Source organism: Lagenorhynchus albirostris, chromosome 14 (genome assembly GCF_949774975.1).
Source record: "Lagenorhynchus albirostris chromosome 14, mLagAlb1.1, whole genome shotgun sequence".
Classification (NCBI taxonomy): domain Eukaryota; kingdom Metazoa; phylum Chordata; class Mammalia; order Artiodactyla; family Delphinidae; genus Lagenorhynchus; species Lagenorhynchus albirostris.
In genome coordinates, this window is record NC_083108.1 from 87,967,443 (window position 1) to 87,982,927 (window position 15,485).

Sequence of the window (15,485 nt, forward strand, 5' to 3'; positions counted from 1 at the left end):
GTTTATGCAGATTGTAGATTTTAACTGACACCTTAACTGTCACCACTGACTCTGTGGTTGGGGCCATGCTTGTTTCCTCCCAGCCTGAAGTTTGCATTAGGACTTTCCACTTTTAATTTTCCTTCCAGGACGCTTCAAGACAACTCACCTGAACCTCACAATGAGCGTTTGGGGTCCAGACACAGGCTTCGCACTGACTTTGAGAGGCTGCTAACGGGAGAGTTCTAACGGGGCGGGTGCACACGGCAAAGCCACCTTCCTGGGGGCACCCTGCAGCTGTCCTGTCGTCCTCAGCATGATCATAACACTCTTCTCAAACAGTGAAAGAAATCACTAAATTCTTGGACAAACGAGATTTTATAACATACCTTTTCTTCTGAGAAAAGATAAGGAAAAAACATTATACGTTTTCAGAAGACAGAACCCCTGCCACAGCTGGGCGGGCAGGACTTTGCCCAGGGGGAGGAGGGTGACCTGCAGGGGAGAAATCTCCCTGTTCGTGTGGGTTTCTTCTATCCCTGAAATGCCAGTATTTTGCCCTGACATTTTAGGTGTGAACCTTTTTTTTTTAATATATAAATTTATTTATTTATTTTTGGCTGTGTTGGGTCTTCGTTTCTGTGCGAGGGCTTTCTCTAGTTGCGGCGAGCGGGGGCCACTCTTCATCGCGGTGCGCGGGCCTCTCACTACCTCGGCCTCTCTTGTTGCAGAGCACAGGCTCCAGACCCGCAGGCTCAGTAGTTGTGGCTCACGGGCCTAGTTGCTCCGCGGCATGTGGGATCTTCCCAGACCAGGGCTCGAACCCGTGTCCTCTGAATTGGCAGGCAGACTCTCAACCACTGCACCACCAGGGAAGCCCCAGGTGTGAACCTTTTTAAAAATCCTCTTGCCTGGGGCCCACCAAGTCCATTTATCACTTCTCCCCAGTTTCTCTTCTTTCCTGAACCGTGTGACAGCCTCTCAGAGCTGCTCACACCTCTCCTCCCTCACGACCACTGTTCGTGGGGTCAGTGCCAGATGTTGAACGCCGCAGTTGTTGGGGTCAGGCCACTAGTGGGCCACACACAGCGACCAGCCCCTGGCCTGTGGAGAGCCCTGTACTGTGTGCTCCTGTAACCCGTGCTGGGCAGACTGGCCAGCCACTCCCCTTCAAGGCACAGGGAGAAACCGCCTCTGCTGACAGCAGCATCCGTGGGCCCGGGAGCAGGGCAACACCCCAGGGAAGGGTCTCTGTTGCCTCCAGGTCACAGGCAACGAGGGAGCAGGGCCCCATCCCACCGTGGCCCCCTGGAGGTCCCAGGACTCTGTAGCCCTCACTCCCCATCTTCCCCCCACCCAGTGCCTGGCAACCATTAATCTGCTTTCCAGCTCTATGGATTTGCCTGCTCTGCACATTCCATATAAGTGGATTCATACAACAGGTGGTCTCCAGGGACTCCCTTCTTTCAATGAGCAAAATTTTTTCAAGCTTCACTCACATTGTAACGTAAAAGGTCCTTCATTTTTTTCATTGCAGAGTCATTCTGTTGTATGGATATACCACATACTATTTATTTATCAGTTGATGGACATTTGGGCTCTTTCCAATTTTAACCATTATGGATAATGCTGCCATGAACACTTATGTACAAGTTTCCGTGGGGACACGTTTTCGTGTCCTCTGGGTGTTCCACCTAGAAGTGGATTGTTGGGTCCTGTGATAACTCTAGGTTTAACCTTTTGAGAGACTGCCAGACAGTTTTCCAAAGCGGCTGCACCACTGTTCATTCCCACTGGACATAAAAAGTATCTGACTTTTCCACATCCTCACCAACACTTGTTATTATCTTCTTTTCAATTACAGCCATCCTGGTGGGTGTGAAGTGGTCTCTCACTGTGGTTTTGATTTGAATTTCCCTACTAGTGGATGCTGTTGAGTAGAATTTCATATGCTAACTGGCCATTTGTGTATCTTCTGTGGAAAACTTCCTATTCAGATCCTTTGCTCCTTTTTCAAATTGGTTTTTATCATTTTATTATTGAGCTGTAAGAGTTTTTGAGGTACAATCCCTTATCATATTTATGATTTGCAAGTATTTTCTCCCATTCTATGGGTTGTCTTTTTACTTTCTTGATGGTGTCCTTTGAAGCACAAAATTTTTTTAATTTTGGTGAAGTTCAATTTATTTATTTTCTGTATTTGCTTATACTTATGTTATCATTTATAAGAATCCATCACCAAACCTAAGTCCACAAATATTTACACCTATGTTTACTTCTAAGAGTGTTATGGTTTTAGCTTTTACATTTAGGTCTTTAATCTTGAATTAATTTTCATATATGGCGTGAGGTATGGGTCCAAGTTAATTCTTTTGCATATGGATATACAGTTGTCCCAGCACCATTTGTCGGAAGACTACTCTTTCCCCAATGAATTATTTTGGTATCATTGTCAAAATCAATTTATTTTATTCTGGTTTACATATTTATATTTTCTTTCTTTGTTCTCAATTCAGTTCCATACATCTACATTTCTATCCTTATGCCAGTAAGTGCAAGTGAATTGTTGGGTCCTATGGTAACTGTTCTGATTACTGTAGCTTTGTAGTAAGGTCTGAATTTGGAAGTGCGAGTCCTCTAACTTCACTCTGCTTCTTCAAGATTGTTTTGGCTACTCTGGATCCCTTGCATTTTTATATGAATTTTAGGATCAGCTTATTCATTTCTGCCAAGAAGCCACCTGGGATTTTAATAGAGATTGTGCTAAAGTTGTAGGTAAATTCAGGAAGAATTGCTATTTTAACATCATTAAGCCTTTCAATCCGTGAACATGGACTGTCTTCCAACTTACTTAGATCTTCTTTAATTAAAAAAAAAAGTTTTATAGGTGTCAGATAAGGTGGGCACTAGTCCTGTTAAATTTATTCCTAAGTATTTTATTCTTTTGAATACTATTGTAATGGAACTCTTTTCTTTTTATTTATTTATTTGTGGCTGTCAGGTCTTAGTCGCAGTGCGGGGTGGGGATGGGGGGCTTAGCTGCCCCGAGGCATGTGGGATCTTAGTTCCCCGACCAGGGATCGAACCCACATCCCTTGCATTGGAAGGCGGATTCTTAACCACTGGACCACCAGGGAAGTTCCTGGAACTGTTTTCTTAATTTTCAGATTGCTCATTGCAAGTGTTGTAAATATAACTGATTTTTATATATTTCTGTTTTTGGCCACACTGCCTGGCTTGCAGGATCTTAGTTCCCCGACCAAGGATTGAACCCAACCCCCCTGCAGTAGAAGTGCAGAGTCTTAACCACTGGACCCTCAGGGAATTCCATATATATATATATATATATATATATATATATATATGTATGTATGTTTTTTGGTTTTTTTTTTTTTTTGCGGTACGCGGGCCTCTCACTGCTGCGGCCTCCTCCGCCGCAGAGCACAGGCTCCGGACGCGCAGGCCCAGCGGCCATGGCTCACGGGCCCAGCCGCTCCGCGGCACGTGGGATCCTCCCAGACCAGGGCACGAACCCGCGTCCCCTGCATCGGCAGGCGGACTCCCAACCACTGCGCCACCAGGGAAGGAAGCCCCCTATATATTTTTTACTGAACCAAACTTGGGTCTTCTCGCCTGCAAACAGTAAAGCCAACCCACTGACTCCGGGTTGTGATGAAGGAAAGTGCAGCATTTATTGCAGGTACCAAGCGAGGAGTCCAGGGAACTAGTGCTCAAAAGACCTGAACTCCCCGAAGGCTTTCAGGGAAAGGTTTTTAAAGACAGGGTGAGGGAGGGAGGTTGTGGGGTGGTTGATCAGCTCGTGGACCTTCTTCTGATTGGTTGGTGGTGAGGTAATTGGGGGTCAACATCATCAATCTTCAGGTTCCAGCCATTCTGGGGTCTACATGCGTGTAGGCAGCATACAGTTAACTTCCTCCATCTGGTGGGGGTTTCAGTATCTGCAAAACAGCTCAAGGACACGGCTCAGCATAGTATCTACAGCCCTTGAGGAAGAACTAAAGGCCCTTGACTTTGTTTAATGGCTGAAATATTGTTATTTTGTCTTGTTTGACTGTTTTCTTTTCTTTCTGCATTTTCTCACTTCTCTGATTAAATTTGTTCTTTGGAACTAGGGGAAGGCCTAGGAGGCTAAAGTTTTTCTACAGACAAGAGGCAGGCAGAGGACAGGGGAGGGTCTGTCCCGGGAAGGACCCACAGGGTCCTACTCGGTTACATATTGATCTTGCATCTTGCAACCTTGCTGAACTTGCTTATTAGTTCTAATACGTTTTAGTGGATTCCTTAGGATTTTCTATTTCTATTTTAATTTTGTCCCCATTTTCTTGCTACTTGCCCTGGCTGGAACCTCCAGGACAATGTTGAATAGAGGCACCAAGGGAGGACAACCCCTTCTTATTCCTGATCTTAGGGAGAAGCATTTATTCTTTTCACCATTAAGAATGATATCAGGGCTTCCCTGGTGGCGCAGTGGTTGAGAGTCCGCCTGCCGATGCAGGGGACACGGGTTCGTGCCCCGGTCCGGGAATGATCCCACACGCCGCGGAGCGGCTGGGCCCGTGAGCCATGGCCGCTGAGCCTGCGCATCCAGAGCCTGTGCTCCACAACGGGAGAGGCCACAACAGTGAGAGGCCCGCGTAACGCCAAAAAAAAAAAAAAAAAAAAAAGAATGATATCAGCTGTGGGTGTTTTGTAGATACTATTTTTTTTATCAGGTTGAGAAATTTCCTTTCTAGTCCTAGTTTGTTAAGTGTTGTTATCATGAAGAAATGTTTTAGATTTTGTCAAATGCTTTCTCTGCATCTACTGAGATGATCATGTGGTTTTTGTCCTTTATTTTGTTGATATGGTATATAACTAATTTTTGGATATTAAATTAACAGTTGGTTTGCTTTTTTTTTGTTTTTTTGTTTTTTTGTTTTTTTTTTTTGCGGTACGCGGGCCTCTCAGTGTTGTGGCCTCTCCCGTTGCGGAGCACAGGCTTCGGACGCACAGGCTCAGCGGCCATGGCTCACGGGCCTAGCCGCTCCGCAGCATGTGGGATCATTCCCGGACCGGGGCACGAACCCGTGTCCCCTGCATTGGCAGGCAGACTCTCAACCACTGCGCCACCAGGGAAGCCCATTTTTTGAGAATTTTTGCACCTATATTTTAAGGAATTAGTCTGTTCTTGTGATGTCTTCCTTTTTTTTTTTTTTCCACAGAGCAATGCTAGCTTCATAGAATTAGTTGAGATGTGTTCCCTCCTTTTCTAAATTTTACAAGTTAACATTTAAGGAAGTTAAATTAACATTTAACACCAATCCTGGAAGTTCTAGCCTGAAAAATCAGACAAGAAAAATAAATAAAAGGCATCCAAATCAGAAAAGAAAGTCTCTGTTTGCAGATGACAGGATCTTATATCCAGAAAATCCCAAAGAATCCACAAGAAAACTACTACAACTAATAAATGAGTTCAGCAAAGTTGCAGGGTAGAAGCTCAACCCACAAAAATCAGTTGTGCTTCTACATACCATCAATGAACAATCAGAAAACGAAATGAAGATAATTCTCTCTACAATAGCATCCAAAACAAACCAAAAAACCATAGGAATAGATTTAACCAAGGAAGTGAAAGAGTTGTATAAGAAAAATGAAAAAGCATTGTTTAAAGAAATTAAAGAAGATGTAAATAAATGTAATGACACCCCATGTTCATGTATTGGAAGACTTACTATTGCTAAGATGGCTGTGCTACCCAATGCAAACTGCAGATTCAATGCAATCCCTATCAAGATTCCAATGGCCTTTTCTGCAGAAATGGTACGGCTGCTCCTTAAATCCATATGGCATTGCAAGGGGCACTGAATAACCAAAACAATATTGAAAAAGAACAAAGTTGGAGGACTCACATTTTCCAATTTCAAAATTTTCTATAAAGCTATAGTTATCAAAACAGTATGGTGCTGGCATAAGGATAATACAGATAGGACAATGCAATAGAATAGAAAACCCAGAAATAAACTCTATGTCTATGGCCAGTTGATTTTCAACACAGATGCCAGACCCTCAGTGGGTAAAGAATAGTTTCTTTATCAAATGGTGCAGGGACAACTGAACATCCACGTGCAAAAGAATGAAGTTGGAGCCCTACCTCACACCATAAGCAAAGATTAACTCAAAATAGATCAACAATCTAAATATAACAGCTAAAATCATAAAACTCTTAGAAGAAAACAGGGGTAAATTTTCATGACCTTGGATTTGGCAGTGGATTTTAGAAATGACACCAGAAGCAGAAACAACAAAAGAAAACATAGATAAATTGGACTTCATCAAAATAAAAGACTTCTGGGTTTCCCTGGTGGCGCAGTGGTTGAGAGTCTGCCTGCCGATGCAGGGGACACAGGTTCATGCCCCGGTCCAGGAAGATCCCACATGCCACGGAGCGGCTGGGACCGTGAGCCGTGGCCGCTGAGCCTGTGCGTCCGGAGCCTGTGCTCCGCAATGGGAGAGGCCACAGCAGTGAGAGGCCTGAATCCCGCAAAATAAATAAAGACTTTTGTGCATCAAAGGTCATTACCAATAAAGTGAAAAGACAACCTACAATGGGACAAAATATTTGAAAATCATATATCTGATAAGGGTCTACTATCCAGAATACATAAAGAATTCTTACAACTGAACAGCAAAATTTTTTAACCCAATTAAAAAATGGGCAAGGTGGGACTTCCCTGGTGATCCAGGGGTTAAGAATCTGCCTTCCAATGTGGGGGCCATGGGTTCAATCCCTGGTCTGGGAACTAAGATCCCACACACCACGAGGCAACTAAGCCTGCATGCTCTAGGGCTCACATGCCACAACTAGAGAGCCTGTGCTCTAACTAGAGAGGAGCCTGCATGCCACAACTAGAGCGAAGCCCACGTGCTGCAACGAAGGGCCCGGGTGCCACAACGAAAGATCCTGCAACTAAGACCCGATGCAGCCAAATAAATAAATATTTTTTAAATGGGCAAGGGACTTGAATAGACATTAATCCAAATAAATTATATAATTTCACCCACTAGGATGGCCATAAGTGAGTGGAAAATAACAAGTGTTGAAAAGGATGTATAGAAACTGGAATGCTTGTATATTGCTAACTGGAATGTAAAATGGTTCAGCTGCTTGGGAGACATTTTGATGGTTCTTCAAAAAGTTAAACACAAAATTACCATATGACCCAGAAATTCCACTCCTAGGCATATACACCAAAGAATTGAAAATAGTTGTTCAAATACTTGTACCCGGATGCTCATAGCAGCACTAGTTACAATAGCCAAAATATAAACTATAAAAGCTCAAATGTCTGTCAGTGGATGAACAGATAAATTGTGGAATATCCATACAGTGCAATATTGGTCTGCCATAAAAGGGAGTGGAGTACTGACACATGCTACAACCCAGATGGACCTTGAAAACATTACGCTAAGTGAAAGAAGTCAGACACAAAAAGGCAAATATTCTACGATTCCATTATTTGAAATATCCAAAGTAGATAAATCCATAGAGAGAAGGTAGATTGGTGGTTGCCAGTATGTGCAAGGAGCAGGGGGACGGGAAGTTCTTGATGGGCATGGGGTTTTATCTGGTGATGATTAGAATGTTTTGGAAGTAGATGATGGTGGTTGCACAATATTGTGAGTGTACTAAACTTCAATGAATTGTTCATTAAAACGGCTAATTAAATGCTACGTGGATTTCACCTCAAAAATGTGTAAAACATTTATCATTTTGTGAAATGGTACGATGTCTGGGATTTGGTCCAAAATAATGAGGTGGGGGTAGAGGTACAAAAAGTAAAAACAAAAACATGTTTCCTCCGAGCTGTATAGGAAACAAAACAAGAGACGGAAATGGGTAGAAGCCTAGAGTGCGGAAATCCAGGTGAGAAACGCGGCGGGGCGCTTTGTGTGGGGGGGAAGGGGCTAGAATCCAACGGCCCTGACGTGTATCTGTAGACAAAAGCAAGAGGACTGTTAGGGCAAAGAAAGAGATCCAGATTTTTTGTCTGAACCCTGGAGGCAGGGGTGCCTTTGCCGAGCTGCGGGGAACCGCGGACACGAATCAAGGATTGCTCTTGGGAAATCATCTCCTTGTGCACCTTAAACTTACAAAACTTCACGCGTCAGTTGTATCCCCACAAAATTGGGTAAATATACATATATTTTTTTAAAGGGATTGCCCTTCGGGTTTAGTGCGCGCTGCGCATCAGACACCGGCGGAGACGCAGAGGAGGCGGGCAGTGCTCTGCCGCGTCTTCCCCCCGAGTTTTAAGTGTCCTCCCGAGGGACGCGAGAACCTGCACCGTCTTCGCGCCCTCCCTGAGCGGGCTGGGGGCGACGGCTGCCGCGACCCCGACCCTGCCCGCTCGGGGCCCCACCTGGCGACACCTGCCAGGTGCGCTGCGTGTCTACGCCCGGCGCCCCCGCGGCTCGGGGACCGACCTGGGGCGGGGCGAGGCGGGACAGGGCGGGGAGCGCGAGGCCACGCCCGGGAGGCGGCCACGCCGGCGCCCCCCAGCCCGATTTCCTGTCCCAGCAGCTCGGGGCCATGGCGGCGGCCGAGCCCAAGACCCCCGCGGGGACGGCCGCGGCCCGACGCCTGGCCCGGAGCTGCTGGTCCGCGTTCTGGGACTACGAGACGCCCAAGGTGATCGTGGTGAAGAACCGGCGCCTGGGCATCGTGTACCGCACGGTGCAGCTGCTCATTCTGCTCTACTTCGTGTGGTGGGTGCGCACGGGGGGAGACCCGGCGGCAGGGGGTGTCCAGCGGGGTCAGGAGCGTACGGGAGGGCGCCACCGGGACGTCCCAGGTTGGAGGGGCCGCTCTGGGCAGGGGGCGAGGAGAATGCCGGCGGCCGCCGCCAGGCTGGCCCCTCGGGCGCCGCAGAGCCTACCCGGCCGGCCCCCGAGAGACGGTGACGCAGCCTCGATCCCGCCGGAGTCGAGCTGACTCGGCAGGGGAGGGGTCCCGGGCCTGCCGCGGGGTCGCCTCCAGAGCCGGCCCTGCCCGTTCGCACAGGTACGTGTTCATCGTGCAAAAGAGCTACCAGGACAGGGAGACGGGCCCCGAGAGCTCCGTCATCACCAAGGTCAAGGGCATCACTTCGTCCGAGAACAAAGTGTGGGACGTGGAGGAGTACGTGAAACCCCCCGAGGTGCGCCACTCGGGCCCCGCCCCCCCCCCCCCCGAGCACCCCGAGGGTGGGACCGAGCGGCGGCCGAGCTGCCCGGCGCCGGCCGACCGTCCCTTGTTTCTGAGCCCAGGGGGGCAGCGTGTTCAGCATCATCACCAGGATCGAGGTCACCCCCTTCCAGACCCTCGGAACCTGCGCCGAGGTGAGGTCGGGTAGAGAGCAGAGCCGGGGCGGGAGGGAGGGAGGGGCCCTGCCTGGTCCGCTGTGCCTGCGGGAGAGTATCGGGCCCCTGACCAAGCAGCCTCCTCCCTAGAGTATGAGGGTCAGAAACGCCACGTGCGACTCGGACGAGGACTGCGTGGCTGGGCAGCTGGACATGCTGGGGAACGGTCAGTGTGTGCCAACTGGGGGCGGGGGCGGGCCGCGCCCCTGAGGGCGCATCTGCCACCTGAGCGCGCGTCTGCCCACAGGCCTGCGGACCGGGCGCTGCGTGCCTTATTACCACGGGTCCTCCAAGACCTGCGAGGTGTCCGCCTGGTGCCCGGTGGAGGACGGGGCCTCAGTCAGGTGTGCACACCCGCTGTCCCCACCCACCTGGGGCCAAGCTCCTTTGCTCCTTTCCCCTACCTGACCGGAGTCGGGGTGTGTGGGGGGAGAAGGACGGGAGGGGCAGCGCAGCCGGGGAGCCTGGGGGACCGGGAGAAGGGGAGACTAAACACACCCGGTCTGTGCCTCCTCAGCCAGTTTCTCGGTAAGATGGCCCCCAATTTCACCATCCTCATCAAGAACAGCATCCACTACCCCAAATTCCAGTTCTCCAAGTAAGAGCCATTAGCGCGTGGCGACAAGGGATGGGCTGCGGGGGGGGTTGCCTCTTGGAATGTGTTGTTTGGGGGTGCATGGCTTCTGCTCCCTCCCCATCTGATGCCACCAGGCCTTGTCTTTAGGGGCAACATCGAGAACCGGAAGGATGGCTACCTGAAACACTGCACATTCCATGAGGTCTCTGACCTCTACTGCCCCATCTTCAAGCTGGGCTACATCGTGGAGCAGGCAGGGGAGAACTTCACGCAGCTGGCAGTCTCGGTGAGGGCACCAGGGAGAGTGGGGGGACAGCTGTCCGTCCAGGTGCCGGCTCCCACCTGCACACAAAGGGTCTCATTACAGCCGAGTCCGTCTGCAGTCTTGGCCAGCCCTGGCCCTGCTCGGGCAGAGGAAAGAGAAACACGATCGTCTGACCCATCTGGGTGTGCATGGCTCCTGCTAAATTATTGACTCCTGGCATCCCCTTGTGCCTCAGAAGCAGGGCACTCAACGAGCCCCCTTCCCCAGCTCTCTGCCCTGAGCTGCCCTGGGTGCCTCACAGTATGCACCCCACACATAGCCTCAGCAGGACCTTGGGGCTGTTGAAGGCCCTCTCTGTGAGCCCACCCTGACCCCGTGTCTGTGCCCACTTCTGGACAGGGTGGTGTAATTGGGGTCATTATCAACTGGGACTGTGACCTGGACCTGTCGGCGTCAAAGTGCAACCCCAAATACTCCTTCCGGAGGCTCGACCCCAAGCATGTCCCAGCCTCATCTGGCTACAACTTCAGGTACCTTGGCCTTGGGACACTGGGTCCTCGTCTGCCCTAGCCGTGGAGGTCCAGGAGTCAACAGGGCAGGTGCCCAAAGGTTCAGGGGCGCCAGTGGTCGGCTGAGTCTTGGAGCTGCCCCATTTGGGCAACAGGTGCACCCCCCCCCCCGTCATGCTCCTCAGGGTCAGGTGGCCAGGTTTCCTGCACCCGGGTCATTCGCTCCCAGATTCTGACGTGCTTCCGGGTCATTCCGCCCCAGGTTCGCCAAGTATTACAAAGTAAACGGTACCACCACCCGCACACTCATCAAAGCCTACGGGATCCGAATTGACGTCATCGTGCACGGACAGGTAAACCAGCCCACCTTGCCTACCTGAGGCTTGGGCTGGCCCAGCCTCAATCTCTCCTACCACACCCCACGCCTCCCTTGAGCCCCACTCCCGCATCTCAGGCAGCCTCTTTGCCTCCAGGCAGGGAAGTTCAGCCTGATTCCCACCATCATTAACCTGGCCACAGCGCTGACCTCTATCGGGGTGGTAAGGGATGCACACTAGGGTCACGGGGGGTGGGGGGACGGGGGGGCAGGTGCCAGGCTCTTACGCATTGGTCTTGCCGGTCTCAGGGCTCCTTCCTGTGCGACTGGATCTTGCTAACGTTCATGAACAAAAACAAGGTCTACAGCCATAAGAAATTTGACAAGGTGTGTACTCCAGGGCCTTCCTCAGGCAGCTGGCCTGTGACCCTGGCCCTTGTTTTGGGCCAGGGCCCTCCCCCACCCTATCCCTGCTCCGCAGACCCAGGCCAGGCTGGCCAACCGCAAGGTGAGGGGCAGAGCCAGGCCTGGGCTGTCCCACCCCCATTGCCTTGCCCCACCTCTGCCCCGTCTGAGCAGATGGTGGATGCTCCCAAGCGGGGTGCAGGACCAGGGCTTGGCACCTCTGAGCCTTCCCAACAGGACTGCGCTCTCACAGACGCCCGAGGATTGGCCCAGCTCTGAGCCCACTCCCACCTTCTGTCGTGCTGCACTGAAGACCTGGGCCTGTTGGGGGCCCCTGAAGTCTGTGGCCCCAGGAGCGCCCCACTCCCCAGGGCAGCATGGCTTGGACCTTGGACCTGGGCCCTGCCCACACACCTCAACACTGCGTCGCAGCAAAACCAGCAGCCAAAGGGCCCCCGTGCAACCAGGCAGTGGGATGACATGAAGGGGACGGCACCTGATCCCGGCCTGTCCATCTTGTCCCCCAACTGCCCAGGGGCCTGTAGGGGGCAAGTCCCCACCTCCACCTTCTCCCTAGCTGTTCTCCTCCCAGGCTCTTTGCTCCTCCCCCCCCCACCCCCACCCCGACCCTTCACTCACCTCATAGCCAGGAAATCACACATCCAGAATCCAATAAAGCTGTGACCAGACCCTCCTGGCCTCGTCTTCGGGGAAAAGCATGTTCAGGCTCTTAAAAAGACAAACATGCAATGGCAGGTCTTTGCGCACGGGGGTCTCTCTCTCTTTTGGTGTGCTTGGCCCTCCGTATCGCCCCTCTAGCCAGCCTGCGTGCAGAGTGTGTGGATGTGTCTGCTGCCCCCACGTCCAGCCAGGCTACAGTCATGTCTGACCTGGGGGCCAGTGGAGGTGGGGGACACACAGGCTGAGAGCGCACAAGGACCCCTAGACTCATCCCAGCATGTCCTTCAGGCAGTGCACTTACCAGCTTCCTGCAGGGCTCATCCCGGGCCCCAAACCTCAAAATAAATACAGGAAAAGGCTCCTCCTAGACCCCAAACCTCTCAAGGAGGAAGAGAGCCAGGAGGGAGGCGATGAGAGTTGTACCCAAGGAAAACGAAAGCTTAGGCTCACACCAAAATGCCCGCCCAGGCCCTGCGGCTCTATTTCAAATGGGGATTGGGGTGGAGGAAGGAATTCGGTGCTGGGGAACAGGGGTGGACAGGGCAGAACGAGGTTGGAGGACTGTGGGAAGCCGGCACTAGCTGGATCAGGCCTACCGGTAATCTGGTTACGGCCTTGGATGCTACAGTGGTCATTCCACTTAGCAGCTCTGCCTGGCCAGGCCCTGCTCTGAAGACACCACGACCTGGTTGGACGGTGGTTTCCCCAGCAACGGGTATGATGGTGCACAGACCTGAGGAGGCATAGTCCCTCCCACAGATCCTTTCACCTGTGACCCCGTCACTCCCAAAGTCAGAGCTGGCCTCCCCACCTGCCAACGAGACCAGCACCACTCACTGGAGCCACAAACCCTTGAGAGGCCCCCACCCAGCCCCCCTGCAGATTCTCCTATGCTCGTCAGCTCCCCGGGTCACTCAAATGCCTGTGACATCCAGCTCTAGTTTTAGAGAAACCAGCTTTTCCAGTTGGAGCTGGGCTGCAGCTCAAGAACCAGGGCCAGGGGCTCAGGTTTCCCACCCCCAAGCATGAGTGACCCTAGGGCCTCCACCGCCCCAGATGCCCCCAGCCCCTAAGCTGGCCTCCGCTGGCATCCCCGGCCCCGCTGCAGGGAGCACAGTGGGGTGGGGGGGGGGGGCGAGACACGCAGCCCCACCTCCTCGTTCCTCCGTGCTCCCCTGGGACTTCGGCTCTGCTTCCAGGAAGCGCCGTTAGCCCTCCTCCTCCCCAACTCGGCCCTGATTTGATTTGATCTCCATCTGGGGGCTGACGGGCTCCATCCCCTTCCAAGCCGAGTCAGGTTTCTTGCAGTCACTGGGCCTGGATGCGCCTGGTGGGCAGTACCCAGGGGCCAACAAACCCAGACAGACAGACGTCAGTTACTTAGTCTTCTTTCCTTCCTTCCAGAAACCCAGGCGCAGTGCACAAACATACACACAGTGAAAATTGTAGGAAGTGTCAAAGTGTAAAATTAAAACGAAAATCCAAAGTGTAAATTGAGATAACGAGAACAAATTTAAACCAGGCTCCACAGCCAACAGTGGGGCCCCCACTGCCCACCCGTTTGGGGTTTCTGAATTTACGATTCACTTTTTTTTTTTTTTTTTTTTGCGGTACGCGGGCCTCTCACTGCTGTGGCCTCTCCCGTTGCGGAGCACAGGCTCCGGACAGGCAGGCTCAGCGGCCATGGCTCACGGGCCCAGCCGCTCCGCGGCATGTGGGATCTTCCCGGACCGGGGCACGAACCCGCGTCCCCTGCATCGGCAGGTGGACTCTCAACCACTGCGCCACCTGGGAAGCCCCTGTGATTCACTTTTAACATGTCTGTGTTCTCGCCAATTTGGCTGGTTTTCTTTTGCTTCCAGTTGCATTTAGTTAGAAATGAGGTGCACAGAGTTGATCTTATGTTCTGGGGCTGCTGCTGGCAGAACGGAGCGAGAACTCATGCTCAGCAAAGGGTCCCCCAGCCTGGCCCATTCTCCTCTTTCAGCCCCACCCGGGAGGAGAAAACAGCACGGCCCACATCTCTGTGCAGCAAGGGGCACATCTCTGTTCCCCTCTGTTCAGGGCCCTGAACAAGCTGGTGGTGAGTGTCGCATTTTAAAGGGGGTACAGCCCAAGGACCCTCTCCGCCTTGGGGTCACAGGTCTTGTACTGAACCCTGAGGCTGAGAAGCAAGAACAGAACTGCCTCAATCCCGATAAAACTGCTGTTGCCCTTTTCTCCATCCTCTCCCAACCACTCCTCAGACCTGAAGGAAAGAACCTAGTCTGGCATGTGAAGAAATACTTCTCTAGAATCCAGGTGCTAACATATGATGTCGAAGTCCGCGATAATGGCGCGCCTCCTCCCTCCCCGGGGCCCTCAGGCCTCCTGCTGCAGTGGCCCCCTCACAGCACAGGCAGATTCAGAGGGAGAGGTGCCACGCCCCGCTGCGGCTGAGCCCCAGCCTGAGACCCTCCCCTTCCTCAGCCTTCCCGCCCCCCGCCCAGTCTCGCTGCTGCCGACGAGGTGACTACGCCATGATACGGACACTCCGGCAAAGGCTGCTCTGACTGGGAATCTCCACAGACAGAGGGGCCCAAGCCCCAGAACTCAGTGTGTGAGAGATGCCCAGGTCTCCACAGGTTCAGCCAGGGTCCCCAGGATGCGGCCCGCATGCCGCTGGCGTGGACTGTAGGACAGCCACCTCTCCCGGAAGCAAGGAACTGGAGAGCTGGGGCTGCAGACTCCCACTCAGGTGCCCCTCGCCCTGCGTCTGGCTTCCAGCCACCCTCAGGGGCTCGGCTCAAACAGAAGACCTCCAAGGGCACCTCAGGGCAGCAGAGGAGTGGGCAGGGAGGGCCGTGCAGCAGCAGAGGGGTGTTCATCCAGCGAGAAGGCAGCCCTGGGACCCCTCGCTGGAGACGCTTCTCGGGCCTAGAGAGGGCTGCCCCGGCCGAGGCTGGGCCTAGAGAGGGCTGCCCCGGCCGAGGCTGGGCCCCGGGAACCTGGAGGTGGAGCCACTTCCTGCTCTGGCTGGTTCACGCTTCTTCTGGGCTGCATGACCTGCTCCCTGAGGGTCGTCTTCCTGGGTGCCCGTCTTGGATGTGGGTAGTCAGAGAAGAGAATGGGGGCGCTGCCCAGCTTGCTAATGTCCCAGCTGGGGGTTCTGCTGCAGCAGCCACTCCAGGGTCTCCATGAGGTACGACATGCCATAGTGCTGGGCAATGTTCTGGAAGGTTCTGATCTGCTCCATGAAGACCTACAGGAATGACCAGTCACAGTGAGAACTAGTCCCAGAGGAGGCACAGAGATGCAAGGCCGAGACCCAGAAAGGGCCAATGGCCGAGGGGCAGCAGGGCTGGCTGTCCACGG

The 15,485-nt window shown here is 52.7% G+C and overlaps 2 protein-coding genes across 6 annotated transcripts in view; one reads left to right on the top strand and one right to left on the bottom strand.

Moving 5' to 3' along the window:
- The first annotated feature begins 7,976 nt into the window (after positions 1–7,976).
- Positions 7,977–12,069, top strand: P2RX2 (purinergic receptor P2X 2). Of its 4 annotated transcripts, XM_060170574.1 has the most exons (13): positions 7,977–8,168; positions 8,561–8,745; positions 9,041–9,176; positions 9,286–9,357; positions 9,469–9,544; positions 9,626–9,722; positions 9,896–9,976; positions 10,103–10,241; positions 10,620–10,750; positions 10,992–11,082; positions 11,203–11,268; positions 11,355–11,432; positions 11,625–11,878. In XM_060170574.1, exons 2-13 carry the CDS (start codon positions 8,570–8,572, stop codon positions 11,727–11,729), a joined length of 1,248 nt encoding a protein of 415 aa, XP_060026557.1. In that variant the 5' UTR covers positions 7,977–8,168; positions 8,561–8,569; the 3' UTR covers positions 11,730–11,878. The 4 variants fall into 4 exon arrangements, with proteins under 4 accessions (XP_060026557.1, XP_060026556.1, XP_060026555.1 ...); XM_060170573.1 differs by lacking the exon at positions 11,203–11,268 and having other exon boundaries at positions 11,704–12,069; XM_060170572.1 differs by lacking the exon at positions 11,203–11,268 and having other exon boundaries at positions 11,355–11,878.
- A 1,505-nt stretch (positions 12,070–13,574) lies between these two features.
- The window catches only part of POLE (DNA polymerase epsilon, catalytic subunit), a 55,778-nt gene continuing 53,867 nt past the window's right edge, over positions 13,575–15,485 (bottom strand). For both annotated transcript variants that reach the window (XM_060122064.1, XM_060122063.1), the window contains exon 49: positions 13,575–15,372. In XM_060122064.1, coding sequence (XP_059978047.1) covers positions 15,259–15,372 — 114 coding nt within the window. In that variant the 3' untranslated portion in view covers positions 13,575–15,258. The remainder of the gene's footprint in view (positions 15,373–15,485) is intronic.